The 18,092-nt window shown below is 37.2% G+C and overlaps 3 protein-coding genes and 1 non-coding gene across 7 annotated transcripts; 2 read left to right on the top strand and 2 right to left on the bottom strand.

Moving 5' to 3' along the window:
• Positions 1–3,439: 3,439 nt before the first annotated feature.
• Positions 3,440–5,690, bottom strand: LOC131012039 (uncharacterized). 4 transcript variants are annotated; one of them, XM_057939949.1, is made up of 6 exons: positions 5,426–5,690; positions 4,380–4,952; positions 4,198–4,305; positions 3,950–4,086; positions 3,751–3,847; positions 3,440–3,656 (listed from the first exon to the last, which is right to left on the bottom strand). In XM_057939949.1, the coding sequence occupies exons 2-6, from the start codon at positions 4,941–4,943 to the stop codon at positions 3,537–3,539; spliced, it is 1,026 nt and encodes a 341-aa protein (XP_057795932.1). In that variant the 5' UTR covers positions 4,944–4,952; positions 5,426–5,690; the 3' UTR covers positions 3,440–3,536. The 4 variants fall into 4 exon arrangements, with proteins under 4 accessions (XP_057795932.1, XP_057795931.1, XP_057795929.1 ...); XM_057939948.1 differs by having other exon boundaries at positions 4,380–5,063; XM_057939946.1 differs by having other exon boundaries at positions 3,440–3,659; positions 5,426–5,688.
• A 3,275-nt stretch (positions 5,691–8,965) lies between these two features.
• Positions 8,966–9,039, top strand: TRNAI-UAU (transfer RNA isoleucine (anticodon UAU)). The gene has a single exon. It is a non-coding gene; the product is annotated as a tRNA-Ile (tRNA).
• A 168-nt stretch (positions 9,040–9,207) lies between these two features.
• On the top strand, positions 9,208–11,130 carry LOC131012041 (protein IQ-DOMAIN 10-like). Its single transcript, XM_057939951.1, has 6 exons — positions 9,208–9,359; positions 9,668–9,743; positions 9,825–9,965; positions 10,038–10,268; positions 10,415–10,528; positions 10,608–11,130. Exons 2-6 carry the CDS (start codon positions 9,672–9,674, stop codon positions 10,848–10,850), a joined length of 801 nt encoding a protein of 266 aa, XP_057795934.1. The 5' UTR covers positions 9,208–9,359; positions 9,668–9,671; the 3' UTR covers positions 10,851–11,130.
• Positions 11,131–12,226: 1,096 nt separating this feature from the next.
• LOC131012040 (transcription factor TCP4-like) lies at positions 12,227–14,814 on the bottom strand. The gene is made up of 2 exons (XM_057939950.1): positions 12,516–14,814; positions 12,227–12,445 (listed from the first exon to the last, which is right to left on the bottom strand). The coding sequence occupies exon 1, from the start codon at positions 13,556–13,558 to the stop codon at positions 12,533–12,535; it is 1,026 nt and encodes a 341-aa protein (XP_057795933.1). The 5' UTR covers positions 13,559–14,814; the 3' UTR covers positions 12,227–12,445; positions 12,516–12,532.
• Positions 14,815–18,092: the final 3,278 nt, after the last annotated feature.

Below are 18,092 nucleotides of genomic sequence, written 5' to 3' on the forward strand. Positions count from 1 at the left end.
AGAGTTACAATAACAGAGTTTTGATATGCTGGGCGAATAAGGTGAGAGACTCCGTGAGCGCTGATCCTAACCAGCTTTTTTATTAATTTTTTCCATTCTCTTATCTTTCTCCTCTCTCTCTCTCTCTTTCTTTCTTTCTTTTTTTTATTATTTTTTTCCATTCTCATATCTTTCTCCTCTCTCTCTCCTTCTCCTTTCTCTGCAACTTACCTAATTGTTTTTCCCAACTCTCGCGTCTACTATCATTTCTCCATGTCTTTGCAAATCTCCTTTTTTTCTTCTTCTTGATTTTTGTTTCCTTGCTCCCAATTGTCTCTCCATCGGACCTCTATACGTGAAGTCAGATCCTTCCATTTTTTTTAATTTGGATTTCAAATTAAACATGAATTAACATCAACGAAAATAAATAATGAGATGATTGAATTCTTTGTGTGCTCTCTTCTCTCATACTTTCGAAACAGTTGAAATTATCCAAATTTGCAAAGTAAGAGAATCAAGCAACCATTGTTGTTTAATTTATGCATCAATTTAACGCCAAAAAAACAAATGATTTTTTTTTATTTCATTTTATCCATCATTTTTTCTTGTAAACAAAAGGAGTACAGGTTCTTAAATCTTGAATCATTAACACTCTGTGAGACCAATAAATTTAATTTTAAGCTAGTATGAATTTTGAGATCTCCATTTTGATATGGTGAAACTCGTTGGGAACAGCAATCGGGTAAGTTGCAGGGAAAGGAGAAAAAGAGAGAGAGGAGAGAGATAAGAGAATGAAAAAAAAATATTAATAAAAAAAGGATGATTAAGATTAGCGCTCAGGGAGGAGCTCACTTTATTCGCCCAGCATATCAAAACTCTACAATAACAATCCAAGAATTAAAAACTTCAAGAAAAAGTCGCTAATATTTATATTAAAAACTCATACAATAACAATCCAAAGTGAGATTCTTTAATCGAAATTGATCGGCAAGATCTTCTTACGGGTCGTGTGAAAGGATAGAAACTATTGGTGATTGGTCATACATATCATGCAACAAGTGTTTTACTAAGCTACTTTTTAGTGGAGATAAGTTTTACTATAAGACATGCAACACAAATGATGTTGGAGGAAGGTTGAGGTAAGAAGATTTATAAATTATTATAATACATTTAATAATTTCTTATTTATTGATTGTTAATTGTTTCTATCATGTGATACAAAAGGTATAAATTAGCACTTCAAATAGCATGCGACAACAGAATGACAACATTTCATCTATGTGAACGTGGACGTCTGCGTATAATTGGAATGCCAACAGAATTTAACAAAATAAAAACTTTCAAAATTTTCAAATACATTTGAGATGTTCATTTTTGAATAGATGTATTTATTATACTTTGTTTCATATTTCAAGTTCGGAGATCTTGATGAATCACCCATGGACTGAATCAGTGGTCGACAAAGAAGACTTTGTTTAAAGTTATTGTGAAAGATGGACAAACAAATAAATTCACTAGAGCATATATGAATTAAATCCCTCAATTTAGTTTTTTTTTTTTTTTTTTCATTTTTACATCTGTAAATTTTAGGGTTACATGAATTATGGCGATTTTCGGTATGTTGTTGTTAAGGCTTGTCCTTGTCACTGGTCTGTTGTGGGTGGCGATCCTCCCGTCGAAGGGGACAACAACGATAGTTTCGCAAAGGGGAAGGACGGTGCCGATTTCAACGAGAAAATGGGGGATTAGGTAGCGGCTTCTGTAGAGAAAGGGGAGGGTGGAACGACGATCTGTTGGAGGAAAGCTGACTACTCGTCGGAAATTGCAAGGCGACGGCGGCGATTTCTATTGATTCTTTGAGTGTGCAATCTGGATTTCAAAAAGAGAGAGACATAGGCGAATTGTCGGGAACGAAAAGCAACAACCATACCTCGCCGGAGATGAAGGGATGACGGCGACTGCTCGCCGTCCCTCAGTGGCAGCGGCGGCGGCGATTTTGATAATCTAAGCTAGGGCCCAGTTTGTGAATGTGTGCTTCCTGAATTTCATGGCAGTGGCGACGCAAATGAGAGAAGAAAGAAAATGGATAGTCAAAGAAACCCTAGAAATATTCGAAATGGGAAATCAAGCAAAGGTTTGAAATTTAAATATAATTTCGTGATTTCAAACAAAACGACGTTGTTTACAGCTAAAAAAATAACGTTGTTCCATGTATCGGACGGTGAAATAAGTGGCACACTTCCGACTGCTACATAGGATCCACATCAACATCAAATTGGAGGAAATTCAATTTTAAGGAAAAAATGAAATACTTGCAAAGTTTATGATTAAAAATGTAAATTTCAAAGTTCATGTGCAGAATGGAAAAGTGACTAAAGTTGGTGTATTTTGTGCAATTAACCCTTTTAAATAAGGGTTCTCATTTTGTGCAATTAACTCTAGCGCAAGGTTGGAGAGTCAGATCAGGCCGAGCAATTGGCGTGCCGCGCGCGCTGGATTGTCGTGCGAGCACGACCCGAGTCGTTAATTTCCATAGTGTCGGGCACTTTGGGGAAAAAATGGAGATGCGTGCGTTCAACGCGCACAATTTTTTTTTTAAAAAAAAGATAGTGTTTTGCAGGAGAAAGAGAGAGCAGATAGGAGCAGTTGCAAGAGAAAAATGGGGAAAGACAATGAGGAGAAATGGGGGAGTCAGTGGATTGGGGAAGAAAGAAGAAGAAAGGAAATAGCGGTTGAGTGGGGTGGGTAGGGTTTTAAAAATTTTGTTTTTTGATTTTATTTATTTTTTCTTTTAAAATCCTATTTTTTTTATTTTTTTTAATTTCACCTAATTTTTAATTATTGTAATGTTTTTAATTTTAAAATCCTATATTTTATTTTATTTTAGGTAATGAAATATTGAAATTTTAATGAAATGTTTAATTTTATAATAGTAGAATAAAAATAGAATTAAATGAAAATGAAGATTTTAGCGAGAGCCAACGCGCTGTGAATGAGAGGTGCTAAGGTGGAGACCACCTTATAGCGCCTCTCCTTAACACCTCCCACTGAAGATGGCTCTTATATATAAAGAAAAATTCAAGTAAGAAGTAGCAAATAAAATAAAAATAAAAAATCATTTTCAACCCTTCAATATTTTGCAATTGCAATATGAAATTGTACACAATCCCCCCCTCAACAAGTAATTTCGAAAAACTGCATAAGACGAAGGCAGTAATTTCGAATTCAATGCCCACGCAACAAGTAAACATATGTTCAAGAAACGATACCATTGCACGCCTACAAGTGCATTGGACACATCCAATTAAAACCCAAGCAAACACCAAAAACTAGTGCAACAAATAGGCCAACCAAAGCATCTTGCCTTTTGTCCTATAATACTCATTTCAATTTGGTTTTACAATTTAAACAGAGGCCAATTTTTTGTTTGGACCAAAGAGGATGATGATGATAACCACAATGCAGAGAATTGACATTGAAAATATATATATATATATATATGTTCAAAGTAAATAAAATACATTACACACAATATCAAGAATTCCTCTCTAAACCTTCTACAGCTTAAGACTGAGATCAACTGTATGATCACCCTCTTCACTGTTGCTCCTTTGATTCGCAAACAGCTTAACCGGGAAGAAGTTAAACGACTCTTTCACCGCTCCGCTCGATTCAGGCTGCTGGATTTCCAAAAACGCGAAAACTTTGAGTTAAGACCACCAAAATGCTAGAAAATGAGAATTAGTTGAAATTTGAACACATTGATTGCACCTGGCTTGGTTGAGTGTGGTTGAAGTTGGAGGACGGAGGAGCCAACGTTAGGAAATCTCCGTTTAGAGCCTCACCATCTCCGGCAACTTCACTTGGCCTACGCTCAAGCAATGAACTTCCTCAAACCACTCATCAAGAATAAGGAGTTTTGGCAATTTTCACAACATCAAAAAGAGACTAATAGTGCTCTGATATGAACCTGATGCATTTGTTTCTTGGTTGTGCAATAGGTGAGTATCCACTGCTACATAAAGCTAAGTCGTGTTGTGGTGCAGAGGAAAGGGGTGGTGGACTTTCTTGAGAGAAGGGGTAAGACCTCTTCTTCACTCCAACCATCTACGATCCCATCAAAACAATGTATATAAGCCAAACTGAAAAGGTGCCTTATTTCCATAATCCAAACATCATTTTCTTGATGTAAAATAATAGTCTCAAAAGTAAAGATACCTTGTCTTCCTCTCTCCATTGAGGTGCATAGTTGTTAGGGAGTGAACTTTGGTTTGAAGGGGGCTCCAAATGAGAAGTTAGAACTGATGATGGTGAAATGGAATTCACCTGCAACAAATCACAACAAGTTAAACACACACACACACACTCATTATATCATCATGTGAGCAAACTTAACTAACCATTGAAGATGGAGGTGGCTGAAAATGGTGTGATCTCTGAGGCAAAACCGTGGGGGTGGGGGGCTCAAAGGGCAGATCAAATGCAAAGGGATGATGATGATGAAGATGATGATTGTAGTCACCACCCCACAACATAGGTCTTGAACCAATCTCCCCATTTGAATGCCTTGAAACAGAGCAACTTTCTTGAAGAATCTCAATGTTGGGGGCTGATTGGGAGTGCCTAAACAATGCATTTGGGGAAGAAAGATTTGATGAAGATGATGGTGGTGGTGAGTTGTGAAATGGGGCAAGATTTGGCCTAAATTTCTGAACACCCAAAAATGAAGTAGCACCACCACCACCATCACTAGGTGAAGAAGAAGCAATCACATTCTTTTGCTCTTCCTCTATTCTAATCTTTTCAAGCTGAGCCACACCTAATCCTCTCTGAGGCACTTTTTTGGGCTTAATTTTTTTAGACCTACAACTCCCACCACCACCACCGCCTCCGCCGCCACCGCCTCCTCCATTGCCGCCACCGCCACTATAGCTGCACCCAAAAACATTTTCCTCTTGAGCCATCCTCCCTCCCTTGTATCCATGAAAATCAAGAATAAATCTTGGGATTTAAAGGACAAGTGATGATCATAAATGGCAAGTCATCCTCCATATCCCCTATCAAATTCTTGAGATACCCAAAATCTGGAAAACACAAAATCTGAGGGGTTTGAGAAATAATAACCCCAAATGGAAAATCTGAAAGAATTTAAACAACCCAGATTTCCATCGTTTAGATTACGCAAAATCTCCACACTCATGAGGTCAAGATTGCACAACTTTTTTCATTTCATTAATTTGGAAACATATACAAACACCCCTCCCACATAAAGATTGCAACTTATAATTTTTAATTTTTTTGCTTCTTCACACACACAACTGAGAAATAAATGGGAGAGAGGAGAGTAAGCATGAGATTTTTGCTCAAGGGTGTCCGAGCGACACACAGATCAGATCACTTATATGACATAACCGAAACATAAGGAAACTAAAATTGCAATTTTTACCTTTAGTTTTTTCTCTCTTCTTTCTCAAAATTAAAACTTTTTAATGCAAATCTAACGCATGCTATTTGAATGCTTTGCCCCTCTATCTCAATCTAATTTATCGCCCAAATCCTCGCTCCACTCCTCTTTCCCATCCTGACCGGATCTCTCTCTCTCTCTCTTTAAATTTATTCAAAAATATTTAACTTTATTCACTTTATTTATACGAGCTTGATTTCTGTGACAGAGTAAAAATGGGATTTCTAAAAGGAGAAAAATGTCTGTGGAGTAAGGCAAGGTTTGATTGTGCATGTTTGTAGCTTTTAAGGATATAGTTTCTGGCTGCATTTGAGGTCCCCTCCCCTCACCGTGAATTGCATGTATCTTAATGTTCCTGCACACCATATTTCCATCTCGTATTTTTTACCATATTTACGTTATGCAAATATTCATTTCTGCCGTATTTACCATATATTTCAAACATCCTTCATTTTGGTTCCCGTCACCTACTATAATCACATAATTTTGTTACCGCTAATTACTAGGGGTATTGTAATCCAACTACCCCAATCGAATAGTAGTGTGTTGGAGTTTGATTTGTATACTATTGAGTTTGAATCCCGAACTTTGTTTATTGAATACTTAGAGGTTCACCAACTTTCTAAATTTATATTTATATTCAAAATATTGATTATTTTCTTTTGAAAACAAATTATTTAATTCAAAATAAAAAATACAGTATTAACTATTTTCTTATAACAAACATAATTAATTAGAGATTTAATATAGTTATTATTAATTTTAGTGGATAAATATAACCTGTACCTACTAATAATTTATATTTTTCAAGTTAAATTACTTAACGAACATGTTCACGAGCTAACGAATTGAATACTATCAAACTCAAGTTTGGTTTGTTTATTTATCGAATTTCTCTAATTGAACTTGAAAGAACTTTTTTTTAGCCGAGCTTCGAATAGTTTGCGAGCGCCTTGATTTATTTATAACCCTACTAATTACTAATCTATTTTGTATCACCGTGAATTTTTGGATTAATTATACTTTATAGCTTCAACTTTGAACCAAATTGGTGAATGGGTTTGAATGTAAGAAAATTTGACATTTCAAAAAACATTCAAATTTGGCCGGCAGAAAAATGAGCTGGATATATAGTCGGAGTCATACGTTCATATTTGATCATATTTTGTGAAATTGTATGAAATTAGTCCATTACACTTTTATTCACGACATATTTACAATATTTGTAAAATTTTGCGTGTCGTGATTAACGTGACATACTGCAATAAGAAATGGTAAATTTGTTTCTACAAACTAAATAATAGACAACGATTTAACAAAATTTGAAGAGAAATAACTTGTGAGGAAAGCTTTGTAAAGTTACCTTGTTTAGGGGTTTTAGATGATTCTAAAATGCACAATGACAAACAAATAATCAAAATAATCGTGCTTCCACTTCTGGTTAATGCGGTCAAATAAATTATACAAGTACTCTAAAATTAAAAGATTGAGAAAATTTGATTAAATTGGGTTCCTGCTATATTAGCAATTCGCAAAAATAAATTGTTCAACAATAAAACAAAAGAAATATCCACCTAATATAGGTGCCATCAATTTGTGGTGGTCCGGTAAATTGGAATTGTAGCTCAATTTGGTCATGTAACATTACATTTTTTTTTAATCTCTGAGTCATTTTAATGGTTTGTATTATCAAAATGCTTCACGTGGTCCATTTATTAAAATTTTGCAATATTGCTGCATAAAATAAAATCTACTATTGTAAAATCCCAATATTTATTTATGTGTGAGTTTATTTTTTTTAAAAGAGTATAATATATTGTAAACATTACGTACGGATGTAACTAATATCAAACGAATTTTAATGTCGCTGTGAGCTAATTAGCAACTGCTACATTACCATTATTGCTCCAAAATGATATGTCTATTAATTATTTTACATAGAAATAATATTGCAAAGTAGTAAAAGCCATTGATCTTCAAAGATTATTGTAAAAGATATAGTACCATAAAAGATGTTCAAAAATCTATATCTAAAAACATCGCAGGCAACCGAATCTGATATGTAATAATGGTGTGAACGGAATAAAAATAGCAAATAGAATTTCTCTATTAAATTCTCAAATCTTTGGAAAATATTGCATGGACCACACCAGAATTTGTTCGAAAAAACATTTAAAAGCCGAAAATGGAAAGGTTTGATCCAACTAACCCAGATAAAACCGAAAGGCAATAAGAAAATTGAAAGAGGGGGTGAAAAAAGATTAAACGATATATTTATCATGAAAAAAATAAAAATCAAATCTTTCAAATGTTATGGCAATGGATTTGGCTTTCAAGATTGGGTCCACTTTTGCCCTAACAAACCCATCTCACAAACCCACAACTTTTGTCTTGAAGAGGAGCTCCACCGCAAGGACGGTGGAGCCACCGTGACGCCATCCATTTTTTTCACCCATTTAGCATGATGACATTGTTGGACAACCAAATTCACCTACCGAGCTATGTGAATGTGTTCAATTGCTCCATGCTCCATTCACTATTATTTATGTATAACATTATTAAAATAGATTTTATTAGACCAAAAGAAATTAAATAAAAAAACTTTAGAAGGACCGAACCTCATCAAAAAAATTTCAGAGAAAATCCAGTAAAAAAAACTCCGTAACAAAAAAAGAGTACTCGTTTATTACAACAAAAGAGAAAAACAAGTAGCGAAACCACACAAACACATCAAAGAAAAACCAAACCGCATAAAAAAAGAAACCAACAAGGCCCGGCTAAAATGGATCCAAACCCAACGCACCATGAATATATAACATTTATATACACAAATATATATTTGTAGGGAGAAGAAACTAATATGGATGTACGTACCAATTAGAAATGTGCTTTTGACAAATTTCAATATTTTCTTAGGTGGTAAATTCCACTCTTATAACATGAATACATTATAGCTTAGTTGGTAAGATGCTCCCTTCAACCAATAAATTAGGAGTTCGAGTCACAACAAGACAGAAATAAGAATTTATTATTAATCCTATTAAAAAACATAAAAGAAAAATTACGTAAATAACATTATACTACATCATTAGTTAGGGTTTGTTGATTTTAACACAATCTTTCACCGTATTTGTAATTACAAAAGCAACTTTTTATGTGTTGCAATTACAACACAACCCTTCTTGAGTTTGCAATGACAATGCCACCATTTTTTTTTTGCGTTGAGTGACATCCGACGACGTATCTGAATAAAGTCCACGAGAATGCCGTATCTCAATGTTCACAAAAATATTAGGCTGTTATAACTTATATAATTGAATAAAATTGAAATATTATGTTGCAGTTGCAACATTTTAAAAGTCTTGTCGTAACTAAATATTCGGGAAAGTATGGTGTTCAACTTCAATCTGAAAATCAACCATATTATTCATGTACATGATACACACGAACACGATATATTTATTATCTTTCAACTTTAGTTACATAGTAAAACATCATTTTAATACAAATTTAAATCGAAATGGTCCCGTAGCTCAGTTGGTTAGAGCGTTGGTCTTATGAGCCGAAGGTCGCGGGTTCGAGCCCCGCCGGGACCAATATTTCAAGTCATTCAAGTTAAGTTTTATTTTTGGCCTTTTTTTTTGTTTGCTTTGGGTAATTCCTTATGTAAATAGAAAGAAAGTGAATTTGCTTAATTATAAAGTTATGATGAGTTGGAAAGGAATTGAGATGGATAGTTCTTTTGAATCTTGTGTTTGAATATACATCTTGTTTGATCAAATATCACACTCCCACCACCTTCTCTTCTGTTGCTTTGTCAATTGCACATTCCACACTCCTTTTTTTACATCTCTCTCTCTCTCTCTCATGAAGATTGGAAGGAGTCATGCATTATTGTCGTCCCTAGCCTCATCAGGTAAGCAACTTTCCCTCATTTTCATTTATAACTGTGACCATATATTGCATGTGTGATGAAGTGATTATGCCCCTTTTGTAATTCTTTCATATTTATCCTATTCCAATTTGGCCTCTCTCAAATCTTTTGTTTCTCTCTACATGCATTTTACACTTTCTTCTATATTTTACTCAAATCGTTGCATTTATGATGCGGGAACTGAAAAATTGGGTGTTCATTGGGCTTAATTACTTGGATACCAATATTTGATTGTAATTAAACTTTGCCATTATATGACATTCATTCACATCACTCCACAATTTGCATAGGTTAATGCCATCAAAAGCTACAGAGATGGGCTCAGGTGATTGCTTCAAGAACATACTCGGCCTAAAGAGATCGAAGGTAGGAAACCACAAACAAAGTTTAACTAATTCTCTAAACAGATATCTTAGCTACTAATCTTGTAATAATCTGATGCACAAGTCAAATGGGAGGAGAAGCAAGCATTCCACCAAGGAAAGCGGCATTCTCGCCAACGGCGGTTCAAGGAAAAAAGGCGAATTCCGGCAGCTAACGCAAGATTCTGCAGCTACAAGAATCCAGACTGCATTTCGAGCATACAAGGTTAGAGCTCAGAATCTTGATCACCAATTTGTGTATTTCACGGCACGCGTCGTTCAATCCGTTCTTGTGCAGGCGAGGAAGGCGCTGCGCGGCCTAAAAGGCGTTGATAGATTCCGAGGGGTTGTAGAAGGCCACTTTTCAGTGAGAAACCAAGCCATGTCTGCTCTGAATCACATCCATTTCTGGAGCAGGATCCAAGCGGAGATCCGAGCTCGATGGCTCAGCATGGTGGTCGATAGCCGGGCCCGTCAGAAAAAGCTCGAGAATCAGCTCAAACTCGACGCTAAGCTTAATGAACTAGAGGTAGACTTGCTGTCACAACAAGTTTAAATCGATTCCTATCTATTCTGCAAATGAGATCTCAGACTGGTCTGAATCTTGATATTGTATGTGAAACTGTGAGAGACGTTTACTTTGAGTGGTAGATTAGATTGATATCTTAACCACAGGTGGAATGGAGCAGCGGCCCAGAAACCATGGACGAGATTCTCAACAGAATACAACAGAGAGAGGCAGCAGCAGCTAAACGCGAACGAACAATGGCTTATGCTTTCTCCCACCAGGCATGGGGAAAGAAATTCTCAATTCTAAGCTCTAAGTCTTTTGTGTTTGTTTGTTGATCGGATTGGATTGTTTTTGCAGTGGAGGGCGAATTCGAACCAGTATTTCGGGCAGTCTTACTATGATCTCAGCAAAGAGAGCTGGGGCTGGAGCTGGAAGGAGAGGTGGGTGGCTGTCCGGCCATGGGAGAAGCCGTGCCCTATCAAGAAAGTAGAGACTAAAGTTGAAGCCACAACTAAACCTACAACACTTCCTGTTAAGCCAGCACTGTCTAATGGGAAAGAAAGCCGCCCCAAGAGGCGCATGAGTAGCAACTGCGAGTAGCTCAATGGAGGAAGAGACGGGCGCTACAACCTTATACCCTACTACTTCATCACCTAATAATACGACATCTTTTCATGGTTTGACAATACTGATTCTAGAGGGATTTTTGCACAACTTTTGATCTTGAGTGTAAAATTTCAAACTATTGCAATATGTTGTTTGGATTATTTAGTTTGTTGCTATGTTTGTGGCCTATGGTATCTATTAAAGGACATGTACATATGCTCTGTTACTGTATCTATTCTTCAGAAAAATCACAATCTCTACTTATTTTTCTAAACATCTGAAAACGAAAGTTTAATTAATCAATTCATTTCCTCACTAACTTACAACATCTAATAGACAAGAAGCTGACATTCCCTCTTCCAACTGATACTTAAACAATAATAACAACAAAAAAGTACTATTAATCAACTTATTTATTTTTACTTATCTTAATCTTTAAGTTGTTGGCTTGGGATCTGAACTTTGGCCAAATTCTAGTTTTGCACATTACAAAAAGATTTTGCGTAAATTACTATACTCTTAATTGATAGTATCATTTTTGCAAGTCAAGGCGTCGCACGTACACATAATTACGTCACATTAGCAACACCTCGATTCTAATATAGGGGTAAACTGATCTCGATCACAAAATCAGAGTGAAGTACTAGTATAATAATGTTCAGGCGGAATGTGTTGTGATGTGCAAAACCAGAATTTGGGCAATGTTGGGTAATTTAGGGGCTATAATTAATCCGAATTTCAAATTATGAGTGATGATTAAGTGGTAAGAAGGTAGAATTATGAGAGATGTTTTACAGTGTTGTTGAAGTGTAGTAATCGGTAATCAGCCATAAATAAGAGGCAACAACCGTCAAGCAGTTGTCAACATCTTGGGTAGAAAGGCAATTAAATGTTTTGCTTGTTTATTTCCTTTTATTGCATCTGTGCCTAATGTAGAAGAATATTTTCCAGCTAGACTTAGGAATTGTTAAGAAGCAGAGGCATTTGTAGGAGGGTGGTGGGGGACCAACAAAAATTGATGATGCCTAAGTGCCCAATTTTTGGTAGATCCAAAGGCTGTTTCTCCTTTCCATAGTTCGGGTTATTTCATTGTCACCAACCCTCTGAATCTCGGCCTCGGGTCTCACTTCACCACTACACGTCATGCTGCACCCCACGGGGCGTGTCCGGACACTAATACTACGAGTTCAAACCTCCCCCTTCCCGGTCTCTAGGGCTACGACTCTTAAGAATGCCGAGGAGATGATGAACCACAATAGACACTGATTTTCCAGGCATGAACAAGTATATAACATGCAAAATGGATCAAGGTGGGATTACTAAACATCTAAACACAGTGATAAGAGAAAGCATAAGATAAGGAAATGGGCTGAAACAAGGTGGAGCTGATAGTGTCTGCTCATTTAAGCATAGGATCAAACACAATGGAAAGAGCAAGCAAAGTGAAACGATAATGTAGTGAGCTCAAGTGGCTCATTAAGCAACTAAACATAGAGTAGCGAACCAGAGACGAGACGAGAAACCTGCTGATTGTTCGCTCGCCTCACCGCCGCTGCCAACGAGCATAAACTCAATCAAACTCTCATGTCCTGCAACAATCCAAATTCACCATTTATTTTTATTTCAGAAAACTAACTGTTTAGTGAAAATCAAACTCACTGTTTGGCGAGTGGAGCTCAATGGCGGGAATCGGAGGAAGCGGATGACGGCTTGTCGGAGTAGCCGTCGTGCTCCTCTTCATCACCTTGAATTCGTGCAGGAATGTGGAAGCCGGGGAATCCGCCGTATCCGGAGGCGAAGCCAATGCCGGAAAATGAGGAAGGGTAGAAAGGCTGATGATCGGCGGCGGGGGCGTCGATCCAAGCACGAACTGAAGGTGTGTTACTGGACTGAAGGGGTCCCCTCTGTGAAACCATCTGGTTGTGGCCGAGCAGCTGCTGGAGCAGCGGCGGAGGCGGAGGCGGCGGCGGCGGGTTGAAGAAGTATCCCGCTGGGGCGTCGGCGAACCTCTGCAGGCGGCTGAGCTCGGCGGCCTGCTGGTGGTGGTCGAGCCAGCCGCCGTCGAACCCCAATGGGGTGCCGCTCAGCAGGACCTGGCGCGGGGGCGCCGCCGCCTGGGCGTGCAAGATGGGATCTTGCAATGACTGCAGCGAGAGACGTAAATCCTGGGTGTGGCTGCTGCTTCTTGAAATCATATCGGAGGAGGTGAAGCTGTGGAACTGCATAGCGGAGGAGCTGGCCTCGCCGGCCACCGGAAAGAAGGATTTGATAGTGTCTGCGATTACATCGGAATCTAGAGATGGAGGGAGGAAGCTGGAGATTTGGGAATTTGGATTTTGGGCGGGCATTGGTTTAGTGGAGGAGGCGGGAGTGTCTTGGGCGGCGGAGGAGGGGGTGGTGGCGGTGGGGTGCCAGGCGGGGAGGTGGTCGAGCTCGTCAATGGAGGATTTGGCCTTCTTGATGAGCCAATCGACGGCCTTGCTGGGGCGGTCGTAGCCGAGGCGGTCTTGGACGTCGTAGAATTGGATGGCGGTGTGGGCGGCGAGGCGGACGCGCCGGTCTCTGGGGCCCTTGGCGGTGCACACTTTGCTGTGGCGGTCTTTCCGGCCGGTGGCGCGGACAATGTGGCCGCCTTGCACCTCCACCACCTCCCCCACGGTGGCCCTCGCCCCTATTCTCTGCTGCTGGCTGCTCTCCCCCATCTTCTCCCGCAATCTCGCATGCTCGCCGCCTGCCTCCGGCGGCGCCCGCTTCTTCACCTGCGGCGGACGCGGCGGCGGCGCTGGATTCTCGGAATCTAGTCGATTGGCGCCGTAGAGGAGCTGGTTTTGGTGGAAAAGCTGGTGAAATTGAACATTTGGGGATTGCTCTGCTACATAATTCTGATTTTCTTGATTTTGATCTTGGTTTTGATTTTGATAGAGATGAAGATGATGATTCCTCTGAGGATCCAGACTCAGAGCCTTGTGATTTCCCTCTTCCAGCTTTTGAATTGCACACCTTTTTCAACCTTAGCTTTTTTGCCATTCAATCTTGAACAATTCCATCAAATTCATTGAGCCAAACAAAAATTGGAGCCTAACCCATCTTCAAAAATCACAGCTTTTGATGATAGCTATGTTGTATACCACTGCAAACCTCTGTACTATACAAGAAAATCTGCAGCAACACCGTCAACACAACAAACTCTAAGCTTGCTTGTGGTGAAAAGTGAGGAAAATATACAGCTCTCTCTCTCTCTCTCTACTATAAGAGGGCTGGATGGCAGTGATGAGTGTGGCAGTGTTTGGGTCAGAAAGGAGATTAAAGATCTCTGTGATATCAACACTGCTGCTGCTGCTGTTTTTGTACAGCCTACACAAACACAAATACCAACTCAACCAAGAAAAAATTAAAAATTAAAAATACTACTAGTAATTTTTATTTCATTCATTCATGGCTACTTGTTTCAAAATTTCCCACTCAATTCCACTCTGTCCCATACCATTGGGTGGTTTCCAAGATTTTCCCCCCTTTTCCTTTTTCATTTTCTTTTCCCGTTTCTCCAGTTTTTACTTAATTAGGTCTTGTTACTTAGAACCCTAATTTTTATTTATTTTTTTATTTTTATTTTGTTTGTGGGAAGGGATAGATCCCTTCAAAATGGCACCACCACCCCCCTTTTGAAAGTGACCTCTTACAGCTTTACTGGTTTCTTTTTTTCTCTTCTTTCTCTCTCTTGCTTCACTTAAAAGAAACAACACAAATTTTCCCTCAAATATCTTTCTCCCAAACTACTTTTTCTGGTGTGTTGAATTATCTCTACATGGCATATTGGCATCCCTCTTTAATTTCATCTCACTTTTTCCTTTTTCCCTTTCTATAATTGATCAAGAAAAAAGATAATATCAAAGGGGGAAAAAAAAGTATTGACTCCCAGTTTGTAAATTTCAATTTATTAATTACATGCCGCTTTGTCATTTATTTATAAATGGAGTATTTCAGCCAATTTTGCGAGATTTCTTAATTTTGATGTTATATATTGATTTATTTATAGAGTGCGTGGATTGAAGAAAAATTAATTTGGTAGTATGAAATTATGGAATTTGTGGATCTATGTTGTGTAGCATCTTGACTTTATCGTTGGCATCTTGGACAGGTCTAGGCATGTCTGCTTCTTTTCAGTCGCAGTACAATCATTTTCAGTAAAACCAGTGTACTTATGATCGTTAAATTTCTTTCAACTTTTCAACCTAAAACAAATATATATATATATATATTTTTTAAATGTACAGCTTTCCAAATTTCTAGTTGTATTTTAAGCCCTCTATCTTTTTTTTTTGAGAAAACGTCACTTTATATCCAAACCGGTAAGCTTTTTTATATTTATATCCTAAGATATGCGAAATTATAAATTAATACTTAGATTATCGATATTTTTAAATAATTTTTGATGTGTTGAGTGTTGTGTCATGGTGTACATAACTGCACTATCGAATAAATTTTATTAAAATATGTATCGTTTCTTTTAGGATAAATTTTCGAAGGCATGGAGGAATAATATTAATAATATATTACGAGGATATTTTTTTAGAAGTGTATGGTTGACCTACAGAATCAACGTTGCTTAGGCAAATGAGGAGAAAACGATTAGGATTGATTATAATAAGAAGTTAGCATTAGCCCTAAACATGTCAAATAAGAATCAAATATGAAGAAAAATGGTGTGTGTTGGCCTATTGGTAGGTGGTTAATGGCCAAGGCTCGAGGTGCTGAGTTTGAGTCCACCGTCATACGATTTTTAAATTTCTTTATATACTTGTATAATTTATAAATATAAAAGATGAAAACAAATGCTCAGCGACCGGAGATAATCTGGGTTGAAGAGTCAACCCTAGTTGTGATAAAGGAAATAATCACACTACAAAAGAAGTCAAAATAGTAGGATCAAACTTTATCGAGACTCGGCGATACTAGTTCTAAAAGGCGATACTATTTCTAAAAAAAGATAGACGGTCTTGATAATGCACAATATTGATGCAAATGATCATCGAGATGCAAACTTAGTTGTCATAATTGTTCAATGCTTTACACATGAACCAAGAAAAGAGAGATTAGTCCTTGAAGAGATAATGTATGATATACTTGAAGAGATAATTATAACCTTAATTATCTTATATTTGTCTATAAGGGTGTGTTCTCTTTGGTTGATAATAGTATCATGAGAAAAAGAGGGATAACTAAAAAAATTTCCTTTAAATTCCCTCTCTTTTTCTCTTATTTTCTATAAAAGAGAATTTCCGCATTTCTCATTCATCATTTTCACTTGAATGAGAGATATAATATTATCACACTAAAAATGGAGGGATAATAGTATCCCTTCTTGGAGTGAAAAAAATGAATGAGAAATAATGAAATTCTATTTTGTAGAAAATGAGGGAAAAGAAAGAGGGAATTTAAAGGGAGAAATTTTTGTTATCCCTAATTTCCCATGATAAATTCATCAACCAAAGAGAATACACCTTGAATAGATAGCCTTCTCATTCTTCATGTACAAATTACTACTAAAAATCATGTCAACACTCTAGCAATACAAGTTTCTCTCATTCCTTAAATATTATAAACCTTTTGTCTTATTTTCTCTATACAATCGTCGAACTTGCTCATATTCACAGTTGAAATTATTATTTTTGTTCACCATCTCTGTCTATCTCGCAAATTCAACCTAAAAGCTTGGACTTTAAGGATTATTCTTGAATCTTCATTAGTCTTTGGCTAGATTTCATATTTTACCAGATTTATATTATTTATCCTTTAATTTATTAATTTAATTTGTTGTAGTCAAAACTCTTCTGTTGGTCTCAAGGGAGGGCGTATTGGTGTATGCGGGAAGAAAAAAAATACACCAATTACATTTTTTCGTTGCTATTCAGAGTTGTGTCTAAACAATAGGTTCAGCTGATAATGAGTCAATTGATGTTGATTCTAATCAGCTAGCTAAGTAGAATGACTAGTTTTCAGACAAGCGTGTAAAAATCGTATTGATTGCTTGCAAGCTAATAAATTGGACTAGTAACTGATCTGTGTGGAATGTGGTGGTAAAAACTCGCTTTATGAAAATGAATACGAGTTGTAACATAAACTAACTTAGTTAGATAAGATGAATGTAGAATGATTTTTGTTTAACTGTGACATATATATAATGGAATAAGTAAAGTGTAAAGTAAAACACACAAAGGTTTAACGTGGTTAAGAGCCAACTGCTCCTACATTTACGGCCCTGTTGAATAGGGGAATCCACTTCACTTTAGGATTATTTGTTTTTAGGTTGCAAGTCAACCGACGAACTAGTTCCGTTAAGCTGATCCACGGGTTACGCGGCCGTGACCGTTTCAAGCAATTTGCACGGTTTGCGTCTGTCTGTTCTATCGAGTTTTAGACTACTCATACGTAGCTCATTTTTCGAACTCCTAACTCTAACACCTATCTTTTACAAGGGGTGTGAGGTTTCGAGAGGGTCTCCAACTTATCTGAACACTCTATTATAATGAAGAACAAATGGGTACTTCAGTGTGTTCAGAATCTAGGCTGAAGATATTACAATGAATAACTGCCTAGCTAGGAACTAAATATTACTCCCTCCATCCCATCACAAATGTCCCACTTTTTCATAATGAGATGTCTCATTCCTTTTTGGCCAATAATTAAAAGACTAATTAACTAATGGGTCTACCACGTACTCTCTCTATATACTTACTTTTACAAATCCTAAGTCTTATTTCTCCTTGACTTAGATTACAGTTTATTATATATTAACTGGGAACTTTTTGATCCATCAACTAGTTTGGTCATCATCGGAGTTTTGGTATCATTCAAAACATAGAATTTTCCCAACACCATCACAATAAAGTCACTTTGATAGTGTTGATTGGAGAAATCAACTATCACAACTTGAACAAATATACGTGGTGAGGTCATAAAAAGTAATTCGCAATCGAGCTTACAAGATTAACAAAATAACTAGAGCTTGATGTTAATGAGGCACAAGCTCTTAAACTCCACAAGTGGCAGTGCTTTTGTCGATTTTATTCGGCGAACTAAAGAACACGACGACGATGAAGATGGTAAACGATGATTTTCAGTGAATAATGAATTAGCATTGTGTAAAAGAACACTCTCAAAACTAAGAATTTGATTTGTTTTGATTAAGTGAACCTCCTCTGTACAAAAAGCCATGGTTTCATATTTATACTAATT

The sequence above is a fragment of the Salvia miltiorrhiza genome, chromosome 2, assembly GCF_028751815.1.
Source record: "Salvia miltiorrhiza cultivar Shanhuang (shh) chromosome 2, IMPLAD_Smil_shh, whole genome shotgun sequence".
Taxonomy (NCBI): domain Eukaryota; kingdom Viridiplantae; phylum Streptophyta; class Magnoliopsida; order Lamiales; family Lamiaceae; genus Salvia; species Salvia miltiorrhiza.

Coding starts and splice junctions, on each gene's coding strand:
- LOC131012040 (XM_057939950.1), bottom strand. CDS start 13,558: ATGGGGGAGAGCAGCCAGCAGCAGAGAATAGGGGCGAGGGCCACCGTG.
- LOC131012041 (XM_057939951.1), top strand. CDS start 9,672: ATGCCATCAAAAGCTACAGAGATGGGCTCAGGTGATTGCTTCAAGAAC. Junction 9,966..10,037: donor CTGCATTTCGAGCATACAAG/GTTAGAGCTCAG, acceptor GTTCTTGTGCAG/GCGAGGAAGGCGCTGCGCGG. Junction 10,529..10,607: donor CTTATGCTTTCTCCCACCAG/GCATGGGGAAAG, acceptor TTGTTTTTGCAG/TGGAGGGCGAATTCGAACCA.
- LOC131012039 (XM_057939946.1), bottom strand. CDS start 4,943: ATGGCTCAAGAGGAAAATGTTTTTGGGTGCAGCTATAGTGGCGGTGGC. Junction 4,306..4,379: donor AGCCACCTCCATCTTCAATG/GTTAGTTAAGTT, acceptor GATTTGTTGCAG/GTGAATTCCATTTCACCATC. Junction 4,087..4,197: donor AATGGAGAGAGGAAGACAAG/GTATCTTTACTT, acceptor ATGGGATCGTAG/ATGGTTGGAGTGAAGAAGAG.